At 40.4% G+C, this 12,310-nt stretch overlaps 1 protein-coding gene across 1 annotated transcript in view; it reads left to right on the top strand.

The window, feature by feature from the left end:
- Positions 1 to 10,963: 10,963 nt before the first annotated feature.
- Positions 10,964 to 12,310, top strand: part of CSTF3 (cleavage stimulation factor subunit 3) — a 68,359-nt gene continuing 67,012 nt past the window's right edge. The window contains exon 1 of the mRNA XM_059931347.1: positions 10,964 to 11,162. Within this exon, the coding sequence (XP_059787330.1) occupies positions 11,136 to 11,162 (27 nt within the window). The 5' untranslated portion in view covers positions 10,964 to 11,135. The remainder of the gene's footprint in view (positions 11,163 to 12,310) is intronic.

Below are 12,310 nucleotides of genomic sequence, written 5' to 3'. Positions count from 1 at the left end.
TTAGAAATACCTGTGGAATCCAGAAAAATGGTACAGATGAACCTATTTGCAGGGCAGGAACAGAGACACAGATGTTGAGAACGGACGTGTGGACGCGGGGGGGAAGGGTGGTGATGGGATGAATTGGGAGATTAGGATTGATATATATACACTACCATGTGTAAAATAGATAGCTAGTGGGAACCTGCGGTATAGCACAGGGAGCTCAGCTCAGTGCTCTGTGATGACCTAGATGGGTGGGATGGGGGTGTGGTGGGAGGGAGGCTCAAGAGAGAGGGGATATATGTATACATATAGCTGATTCACTTCGTTATACAGCAGAAACTAACACAACATTGTAAAGCAACTCTACTCCAATAAAAAAAAAAAGAAAAGAAATATGTCTACCAAAACGACAAAAGTATTTACCCTTTGACTCAACAATCCCATTTCTTAGAATCTATGCTGAAGACACCTCTACAAACAGAAACAATATATGCACATTTTTATTCATTGTAGCATTATTTGTAATAGGAAAAGATCGGAACAACCCTCCTGCCTATCAATAGGGAACAAGTTGAACAAACTATGGTACGTCCATACTATGGAGTGCTGTGCAATTGTAAAAATGAGTGAAGATCTCTGTGTATTAATGTGGAGAGATCTCTGGATTATCTACAATACAAATGATAAATGCAAAGTGCAAAACTGTGAAATAAAGAGGGGAGGGATAAGGATATATGCACATACACATATTTCTGCTATAATGTAATGTGTACTTTTCTAAAAAGACTTGGCCTTCTGAAAAGCTGCATGCTTAAACTAAGGATTTATGTGAAAAAAATAGGGTTAAGAGCAGACCATTAAAAATTTGTCACTTTGTAACCAAGCACGAATAAAAATAATAATTGATACCTTGGACAAAAACCTGGATCACTCAGACAGGCAGCCTGAGGTGACTGGAGGCTGCCAGGATCAATATTTAAAATTTGTAAAAACAAGGGGTACAGCTAGGCCTTTCAGTCAACCCTCCTCCCCCACAGCAGGCTCTCTTGGAGAAGTCTGTTAGTCTAGTCCTCCAAGAAGCAGAAACTAAGACAGGATTAAATAAATGTTCAAGGATTTTATTAGGCAAGTCACCAGTGAGAGAAAAGGGAAAGGAGCCAGGGAAGGCTGGGAGGATCATCAGACTACAATGCAAGTCTGACTCCAGGTGAAAGACAGATGAAAGTAGCATCCTAGACTATCATGCAGCCAAAGAAAGATTTAATAAGCTGTTGGAAAGTCCTCAAGCCAGAATCAGTCATCAAGGGGTTCTGGTTTTCCAGGAAAGGGCCTGCCTTCGTATCCCTAACACACTCAGTCCTTGGCTGGGAGCAGCTCATGAAAAGCATAGCCTCAGAGAAAACACAGGCAATGAATTTCAGCAGCTTGGACCCTTGGTCAATGAAGCTCACTGCAGCTGCACATCTCTCAGGCCCATACTCACTGGGCCAGCTCAAGGACATCTGAGTGGTGCATTTACATAGCCTCCAATACCATCATACAAAGGGAAAGCTGGTCATCAGCAAGAATGACATCAACATACTAAGAAAAATAATACAGAGAGAATCTTGGGACTAAGCCCTTGATGCCACTTCTTCCTGAAATCCAGATTTCCCTGCTTTTTCACATAATTTGGCTGTTCAAATTTTCCATGGTGAGCCATAAATTCCTCTCCTTACTTAAAAAAATAAAAAATAAAATAAAATATATAAAAACAGTAGAGTGAAAATACCAGCAACATTTTAATTAAATCAAGGCTAGTGTGTGCTGAGACTATCCAGATTGAAGGGGAGCTCTGAGCAAATGGGGCTTTCATTAAGATAGGCCTAGAAGGTACTGCGTCTTGCTGTGGGAGTGTCTAGATCTTTCAGGGTGTCCACAAGATCAAAATATATCATAATAATGTTTAAGTCATTTTTCACTCTTGTTCTCTGATGAGTATGCAGGGGAGTTTTCCAGAGGCTACATGACATGTAAGCGTATTAAAGTCAGAAGCAGTTTGAGAATCCAGCTGTTTCTATTAAACCAGATATTAAAGAGATTTGCAAAATGCCATTCTTCTCGCTAATTTTTTGTTTTGGAAAATATAGTCATTTCTTTATGAATGTATGTTATTTATGTTAACTTGTAATGACATCATTATATTTAATTTACTTAATAAATAAATGTTGATATTTTATCAGTTTTAATTTCTATATAGACTTCAATAATTTTTAAGAGTTTATAATGCTCTTGAGACCAACAAGTCTAAGAACCTCTAACAGAAAAACTTTAGACTTCCTTCATTACAGTGATGAACAGTAGTAATATTGTTATTAATATTTGGAAATATTTTCTTTACATTTCTCAAAGACTTTAGATCCTGGCTCTTGGTTTCTCTCATCAGTACCACTCTGTTCATTTCAATGTATGCCTAGACAAACCTTCCCACACCAACACTTTTCGATTTTTTGAGCACACCTCCAATGATCTTGTCCTCAGCCATTCACGTCTATGGTCGCACCCTAGATCTTGTCATTATGTCATTATGGAAAACTACAGATCCTCTGTAATCTCATTTTTCTGCATTCCAGTTCTCTGATCACCACCTTCTATCTTTTTATTTATTTATTTATTTATTTCATTTATATTTTTGGCTGCGTTGGGTCTTCATTGCTGTGCGCTCGCTTTCTCTAGTTGTGGCGAGTGGGGGTTACTCTTCATTGCGGTGCATGGGCTTCTCATTGTGGTGGCTTCTCTTCTTGCGGAGCACGGGCTCTAGGTGAGTGGGTTTCAGTACTTGTGGCACACAGGCTTGGTTGCTCCGCAGCACGTGGGATCTTCCCAGACCAGGGATTGAACCCGTGTCCCCTGCACTGGCGGACGGATTCTTAACCACTGCGCCACCAGGGAAGTCCCACCTTCTATGTTTTTAGCTCAGTCCTTCTAGACACCCTTTATTTGATTGACTGATTGATTGCCGCACTGAATGTCGGCAGTGAAAGCACAGAGTCCTAACCACTGGACTGCCAGGGAGTTCCCATCCTAGACACCCTTTAATGCCACCATAGGTCCTCAAATCTGGTGATGCTACTGTTGCTCACCTCTTGGTGCCCTCATTTCTCCTCCTTACACAGCTTAATCTCCATGGTCAATCATTGCAAACACTCCTTTGCATGAAACTTCAATGTTTCTCCCATTTGGTTGCTCATGCTCATTTGACAAAACCACACCTCTGGTTAAATGCAACACCCCCTAGTCCCCTCTACTCCCCCCCAGCCCCACCCCCTGCCAATCCACATATGAAATTGTGCAGCTGAACTTAGGCTGAAGCAAAACATAAAACCAAGCTGACTGGTCCATTTTAATTCCATGACCAGAAACCTCAACTGGACTCTATGGTTTGCCCCTCAATCCTACTATGTTTCCCTAGTCAACTCACCCTCACCCCCTCCCATATTACCTTAATTTTTTTTTTTTTTTTTGGCTGCATCGGGCCTTAGTTGCAGCACTTAGTTGCCCCGTGGCATGTGGGATCTTAGTTCCCCGACCAGGGATGGAACCCACATCCCCTGCATTGGAAGGTGGATTCTTTACCACTGGACCACCAGGGAAGTCCTCCCATGTTATCTTCTCATACCTTCTCTTCCCTCCTCAAGCCCCCAAATCCTCACCCTCAAAACTTATTTTCAACTCGTGATCTTGCTTCCTACTTCACAAGAAAATGGAAGTAATCACAAGGGAACGTCCAAAGACTCAACAACACACCTAACCATGTTCCAGCATCTTTACTCATGTACTCGTCTGTCTGTTGAATTGTTCAGGCTTCTATCTCCAGCCAATTCCTCCTCAATTTGTGTGTGACATTCAGAATCCTTCTGCCTATCTTACTCCAGCAACTCTCTGTTTTACCTCTTAATGTTTTATTTGATACTGCATCATTCCTGCCAATATATAATTTTGCTGTTCTCTCTCCCACTTTATTTTTTTTTAATATTTATTTATTTGGTTGCCCTGGGTCTTAGTTGTGGCACGCAGGCTCCTTAGTTGTGGCATGCGTGTGGGATCTAGTTTCCTGACCAGGGATCGAACCCAGGCCCCCTGCATTGGCAGACGGATTCTTAACCACTGTGCCACCAGGGAAGTCCCTCTCTCCCACTTTTTTTAAAAATAAATTTATTTCTTTTTATTTTGTTTATTTTTGGCTGCGTTGGGTCTTCGTTACTGCGCTCAGGCTTTCTCCAGTTGCAGTGAGCGAGGGCTACTCTTCGTTGTGGTGCACAGGCTCTAGGCACACAGGCTTCAGTAGTTGTGGCACGTGGGCTCTAGAATGCAGGCTCAGTACTTGTGGCACACAGGCTTAGTTGCTCCGCGGCATGTGGGATCTTCCTGGCCCAGGGATCAAACCCGTGTCCCCTGCATTGGCAGGCGGATTCTTAACCACTGCACCACCAGGGAAGGCCTCTCCCACTTTAAAAACAAACATTTCTCTTGGCACAAACTCCCACTTATAAGACAAATAAGTCCTGGGGATGTAATGTACAGCATGATGACTATAGTTAACAATACTGTATTTGAAAGTTGCTAAGAGAGCAGATTTTAAAAGTTCTTACCACAAGAAAAAAAAAATTGTAACCGCATGTGGTGATGGAAGTTACCTAGACTTACTGTGGTGATCATTTCACAATATATACATATATATCAAATCACAATGTTGTACACCTAAAACTAATACAATGTTATATGCCCATTATATCTCAATAAATTAAAAATGAAGTGTCTGGAAGAAATAAGCCTTTGGCTACCTATCTTGGCCTCAAAATCCAGAGCAATAGAAGATTGATAAATTCTACTACATAACAATTCAAAAAAATTATTTTACATGACAAAAAAAGAAACAAACTTCCTTTCACCCCCCAACCCCCCAAAAAACCCATAAGCACAATTAAAAGATAAATGAGGGGACTTCCCTGGTGGCACAGTGGTTAAGAATCCGCCTGCCAATGCAGGGGACACGGGTTTGATCCCTGGTCTGGGAAGATCCCACATGCCACAGAGCAACTAAGCCCGTGCACCACAACTACTTAGCGTGCGCTCTAGAGCCCGCGAGCCACAACTACTGAGCCCAGGCGCCTAGAGCCATGCTCTGCAACCAGAGAAGCCACCACAACGAGAAGCCCGTGCACCGCAACAAAGAGTAGCTCCCGCTCACCACTGCTAGAGAAAGCCCAAGTGCAGCAACAAAGACCCAATGCAGCCAAAAATAAAAAAATTTTTTTAAAAAGATAAATGAGAAATGGGGATGAAATATTTGCAACCTATATAACACTCAAAGAGTTAATCTCTATAATATGAGAGGATTCTTAAAAATCAAGACAATGAAGACCAAAAATACAATAGAAAAATGGGCAAAAGACATGAATAGACAGTTCAGAGTAAAAGAAAATGATCCTTATACATATGAAAAGATCATAGCCTCACTTGTAATTAATAGGAATATGAATAAAACTATACTGAGATACCACTTGTTGAAGGAGCTGTGGGAAAAATAAGTACACTGATTTTAGGAGTGCAAAGTGGCACAATTCCCATGGAAGGGAAGATCTAATAAAATTTCAGGTCTATTTACTCTTTGATTCAGCAATCCCACTTTTACAAATGTACCCTTAAGATACCTATACATAAATATAAAACAACATATGCACAAGATTATTTGCTGAAGCATTTGTATAGCCAAAGATAGGAAACAACACAGATATCCATCAATAGGGTTGGGTAAACTCATGGTACATCCACACCGTGGAGTACTATGCAAATGTTAAAAAAAGAATGATGAAAATCTCTATTTTCATCATTTTCTCCCTACTTTAATGGTAGGGAGTGACCTCTACAACGTACTAAGTGAAAAAAGCAAGTGTAGAATAGTGTGCCCTTTGTGTAAGAAGTAAGGTGAAATGCATGCATTGTGAATTTAGGCAAAAAGAAATACTAGAAAGATTAAACTGAAAACCAATAAAAATGTTTATCTATAAAATACTGGAATGGAATTAGGTGGGTGGAGGGGGTAGAGATTGAGGTGAAACTTCTCTGATTATAACTCTGTAGAAGTTTTGATTCTTGAGCCATATAATAGGGTTTTTATATTTTCAAATAAAATTACATCTTAGAAAAACAAACATTAAAATTGAAAACAAATGCAAACAATTGAACCTAACTATATATTGAATTGCTCACATAAACTCAGAGAGATAAGAATTATTTCAAATAACTTTTGCACAAGGCTTTCTGACTGACCATCCTTAATGTGACATAATCTAAGGACAAAAAGAACTTTAAAGAAATCTTAAACCTCACTCAGCAAATGTATTGTTTTTTTTTTGTTTTTGTTTTTTTTTACAAATTTATTTATTTTATTTATTTATTTTTGGCTGCGTTGGGTCTCCGTTGTTGTGCACGGGCTTTCTCTAGTTGTGGTGAGCGGGGGCTACTCTTGCTGCAGTGCACGGGCTTCTCATTGCGGTGGCTTCTCTTGTTGCAGAGCATGGGCTCTAGGCGTGCGGGCTCAGTAGTTGTGGCTCTTGGGCTCTAGAGCACAGGCTCAGTAGCTGTGGTGCACGGGCTTAGTTGCTCCGTGGCATGTGGGATCTTCCCGGACCAGGGCTCAAACCCGTGTCCCCTGCATTGGCAGGCAGATTCTTAACCACTGTGCCACCAGGGAAGCCCAAATGTATTGTTTTTGATATTTTAGTACTGGTGTTTTTAATTTAGAAATTTTAAATATATTTTGTAGGAACCAAGATTTTCAGTGTAAGAGAAAAGAGAGACAAATGTAAAATCAATAAAGAAAAAAACCGGTCATGTTTAATTTGAATTGGGAAATCCATGTATGAACTCAAAATTAGAAAAATACATTTCCTATTGCTGAACACTGAAAAGGCCTAGAAGCAATGACACCCAGTAGCAGAGAGAACATCTATTGCCGGCATCTTAGTTCTAATTTCTATTCCCAAATTGAAGGAACCAGAGTAACCTTGGAGCAATGACGGAGTCCAAGTCTGTGATAGGGAAGGTACGTAAGTGATCCTGGGACATCTTGTGCCAGTAGGCCAGAAAGTTGTCCAAGACTATTGTTACCATGTCAGAAAGACATAGTATCCATTCACCCAGGGAAGGGACCTGTACTGGCTGAAAAAGAATAATGATTGCAATCGACCAAAACAACTTAAATTTTAAAAAACTCGTGAATCCACACGAAAAGCGAAAAGGCCAAAAAAAAAAAAATCACTTTCCACTACTTGAAGTAGATATTAAATCAAACCCTTTACTTTGAAAACTGGTCATTATAGGGAAAAAAGTAAGCATTTATCCTGTTTTTTAAAGGTTAATGAGGAAGAGTTCTTTTTCACAGAAGAAATTTCTATTAATGTAGGAATTAGAGAATTATTTAATCACCAGATATTTCATTATTAGTTCAGGAAAGATTTATCAGTAAATGACCAAACCGTGGTGAAAATTTGTTGGGGAACAGGAAATTGGCACAGTACCAAAGCCCTACTCTGCAACTACTTAACTACTAAGGATGAAATATACCTAAAAAAGAGATGTGATAGTCACCACCTTAAACAAGTGATCAAACTTAAAATCAAACTAGTAGTTTGATGTATCTCCTGGTGTAATACAAAACGAAAAACATATCTATATTATGGCATATTCTTGTCAAAATGTGTAACCCGAATCTAATCACTCTTTTAGCGTACATTTTAGTTTATAGGAAACATGGGAAAGAGGAACATGTTAAATTATACTACAAGAAAACAATCAGATATATCCAGAATATGGACTATTCCTAGGGACAACTGGCGAACTCTCTTAAAAAATTCATAAAAAATAGGGCTTCCCTGGTGGCGCAGTGGTTAAGGATCCGCCTGAAAATGCAGGGGACACGGGTTCGAGCCCTGGTCCGGGAAGATCCCACATGCCGCGGAGCAACTAAGCCCATGCGCCACAACTACTGAAGCCCCTGTGCCTAGAGCCCGTGCTCCACAACAAGAGAAGCCACCGCAGTGAGAAGTCCGTGCACCGCAACGAAGTAGCCCCTGCTCACCACAGCTAGATAAAGCCCTCGTGCAGCTATGAAGACCCAACGCAGCCAAAAATAAAATAAATATATTTTTTAAAAATTCATAAAAAATAAAAAGATGGGCGATAAATAACTAGAGACATAACAACTAAATGCAATGCTTGGAATTTGATTGGATCCTGATTTGTAAAAACCTCCTATAAAGACATTTTTGGGATACTTGGGAAAATTTGAACATGGACTGAGTAGTAAATTATACAAGGAAATAATTGTTAATTTTCTTACGTGTGATATGTATTGCAGGTATAAAGGAAATTTCTGAGATATTCTCAGAAAACACAAGCTGATTTATTTTGGGATGAAGTGTCACGATGTCTGTGATTTACTTGAAAATTATTTTGCAAAAAACCAAACTATATATGTAAATACATACATATAAAGCAAACATGCCAAAATTTAGCCATTGGATCAAGATGATGGGTATACAGGTATTCGTTGTATTGTTCTTTGAACTTTTATCTCTTTAAAGTTTTTCATTAAAAATATTGGGAAAAAATATTGGCATTTGAGTCAAACTTTGAAGAATAGAATGTGAATACTATTCTTAAAGACTGATGTTCTTACACTAGTTCATTTAAGACAAACTTAGAAAACAGATAAAAAGAGAAAAATTATGATGTATAGTAGTCTCCGCTGCCCTCCACCACCAACCCCGCCCCCCGGCTCCCCACCATCCAGTTTCAGTTACCTGCGATCAATCTTGGTCTGAAAAATATTAAATGGAAAATACCAGAAATAAACAATTCTTAAATTTTAAGTTGTGTATCATTCTGAGTAGTGTGATGAAATCTGGTGCCACTTAGCCGTCTTGGTTATCAGCTTGACTGTGGAGGTATCTCAGTGCTTGTGTTCAGTTAACCCTTATTTTACTTAGAAATGGCCCCAAAATGCCACAGTACTGAGGCTGGCAATTTGGATATGCCAAAGAGAAGTTGTAAAGTGCTTTCTTTAAGTAAAAATGTGAAAGTTCTTGCCTTATTAAGGAAAGGAAAAAAATCATGTGCTGAGGTTGCTAAGATCCATGGTAAGAACAGATCCTGTACCTGTGAAATTGTGAAGAAGGAAAAATAAATTCATGCTACTTTTGCTGTTGCACCTCAAATTACAAAGGTTATGGCCACAGTACGTGGTAAGTGCTTAGTTAAGGTGGAAAAGGCATTAACTTTGTACAATTAGATATTTTGAGAGAGATAAAGCGCACGTGCACAAATGAGCAAAATTCACGTAACTTTTACCACAGTTGTTATAATTGTTCTATTTTATTATTGTTGTTAATCTTCTATCGTTCATAATTTATAAATTGAACTATGATAACATAGGTATGTACAGGAAAAAATAGTATATATAGGGTTTGGTACTATCCCCTGTTTCAGGCATCCACTGGGGGTCTTGGAACGTAGGATAAGGGAGCTACAGAGGATAAGAGAGGGAGGGATTACAGTGTTTAACTAGTCCTCTATTGTTGGATGGTGCGATAAACATCTGTAATATACACCCTTTGCTCATGTGTCTGATTTCTTGGAAGTGTAAGAATTCAGGCTGTGAAATGTAAAATAGATAGCTAGTGGGAAGGAGCCACATAGCACAGGGAGATAAGCTCAGTGCTTTGTGACCACCTAGAGGGGTGGGATAGGAGGGGTGGGAAGGACACCCAAGAGGGAGGAGATATGGGGGATATATGTTTATGTATAGCTGATTCACTTTGTTATACAGCAGAAACTAACACACCATTGTAAAGCAATTATACTCCAATAAAGATGTTAAAAAAAAAAAAAGACTTCAGGCTGGAAAGGACAGAGGTGGAAATATGAGCAGAGGCATGGGAGACTGAAAAGAATAAGGAGTGTATGGGAAAGGCTGAATAGTTTACGTTGGACCATAGGCCACTGTAGACGAGAGGGTGTTATAAGTCTTATGATGATCCTTGAACGTAAGAGTTTGAGAAGACCTGCTCTCACTTAATCTTGGACTTCGCCAAGTACAGTTCCAAGCACTTTTTCATGTATAACTTATTTAAATTGCAGGTACTGGGAATTCCCTGGCGGTCCCGTGGTTAGGACTCCACACTTACACTGCTGAGGGCGCAGGTTCCATCCCTGATGGGGGAACTCAGATCCTGCAAACCTCGTGAAGCGGTAAAAAAAAAAAAAGCAGGTATTATTGTTACTCGTAATTATAGGCAAGGAAACTGAGGCACAGAGATGTTTAACTACCCACGGTTACCCATCTAGCGAGAGATGAAGCCAGGATTCAAATGAATGCAGGCTGGCTCCAGAGCCGGAGCGCTATTATCAAGAACCATGGTGGGATGCTGAGCTTAAACGCTGGGCCTTACTGACTTCAAACCTTAGACACATGAGTAAACGGTGAAGGTATAAATTAACATGGGCTTGATCTGTCCCTTTAATACCGCAAAAGCGTGAAGAGCATTAGGTGAGACCATAGAAAACTTCATAGATTCCTTATCTCCAAAATATAGGAAGCATTTAACACTTAGCATTGCTCCAAAATATGGCCAGCTTGCCTGAACTGAAACGATTTGCAGGCTTCAACAGTGAAGAGGTGCGCTCCACAGCTTGATAATTAAATTCCGAAAGGTGCGCGAGCCCCAGTGCAAAACAGTTTCCCGCCTCCCAGCCGGTTGCAGCTCGCTCAGCAACAGCCTCTCTACTCCCAGGCCGTGACGTCCCGCGCTTACATTGGGCCCGCCCCTGGGATCTTCCTGCTTCTGCGCGGTTCAGTAATCGATGATTTTGCGCTCTTAACTCCGCCCGCTGCCCCGGAAGTTAATGCAGAAGCCACACCCCCTCCTTGGCCGGCCCGGGCGCAGCCATTTTAATTCATATCGGAGTGGGCGGTGGCGGTTCTTGTTGGCGGTCTGGCTCCGCAGGGCAGGGGGCAATTTTAGTTGTCTGGGGGTGGCTTTTAGTTTAATTTTTCTTTTCTAGCTTGGCATCGCGGGCCAGTTCGCACGTTCTAGTCGTCTGAGGCCATGTCAGGAGACGGAGCCACGGAGCAGGTGAGGAAGGAGAGTGGTGGGGCCTCGTGGCGACCTCCTCTCTCCCCGTCTCTGTTCGTCCGAGTTCTCCAGCCATGTTCGCTTGAGTAGGAATCAAGGGTCTAATGAACCCGAAAGACAGGGTGCAGAAGTACGGTGGGAATTGGGGAGCAAGATCTGACTGAGATTTAAAACTTTTTTGGCTTCTCTGTCTTAGGCGTTAAGATGAACAAATATTTGATTTAGACAATAGCCGGGAAGCTACTTCGTCCTATTTAGATTCATGGGACTTCTCCGGTGAGAGTCTTTCCTTTAATACCATTTTGGTGTTAAGGGGTTAGGAATTGATTATTTTAACGTGTACTCGCTGTTTTCGAAAAACTTGACAGTGTTCCCTCCGCCGCCTTTCCGATATATACTGCAACCAGAAAAAGGTTTGAGAAGTAATTTAAGATGAAACTAATCTGGAGAATTAGACTCTTGCATGAGCGAATGAAGAAGGAAGCAGTTTAGGAGTAAGAGCATCGTTATGCTAAGATTTGGGAATTTTGTGGTTTTCTCCTGCTCCTTCCCTTTCTTCTATCAACATTTCATTTTCATTTTTCCAACGACACAAATAATTGTAGAATTTGATAAATCGGAAATGAGAAGTCTGTTTGGGCCACTGTAAGTAAAAGCATCTGTTTTTTAGTACTGGATATGTGACATTTAAGTATTTTAAAATTAAGATTTTTAGTTAAATGATTTGTTTCTTTTGCTCTTTATTCAGAATTTTGTAGGATAGTATTTACCTTTGAAAGAGGAAACTGGTGTTTTATGAAAGCTGTCAATTTATTTTTCGATTCAAGTCCGATATGTTTAGGTAAATAGTTTTTAAAATGGAGGCTAGCTAGACTGCAGTCTCAGTTTCCTGAAATTTCCCATTGCCATAGCAACGAAATACACTTAGGTTTTCGTTTTTGAGGTCCCCAGCTTTTAACGTGGGGGCTGTTCTTGGAGGTTGACAGAGATGAGGCAGAATTGGAGTGTTCCTATTGAATAGGGTGACTGTAAATTTTATTGTGTCGGGAAAGTTTGGCTAAACTGAATTTTGTGTTTGCTCGTCGACTGATTTCAGTCCTGAAATTTTCACAGTATTTACATTTTACATGCTGTTGGAATGCCCAAGA

This window comes from Balaenoptera ricei, chromosome 8 (genome assembly GCF_028023285.1).
Source record: "Balaenoptera ricei isolate mBalRic1 chromosome 8, mBalRic1.hap2, whole genome shotgun sequence".
Lineage (NCBI taxonomy): Eukaryota > Metazoa > Chordata > Mammalia > Artiodactyla > Balaenopteridae > Balaenoptera > Balaenoptera ricei.
Note: the sequence above shows the minus strand (reverse complement) of the source record. Positions and strands in the feature narration are given on the sequence as shown.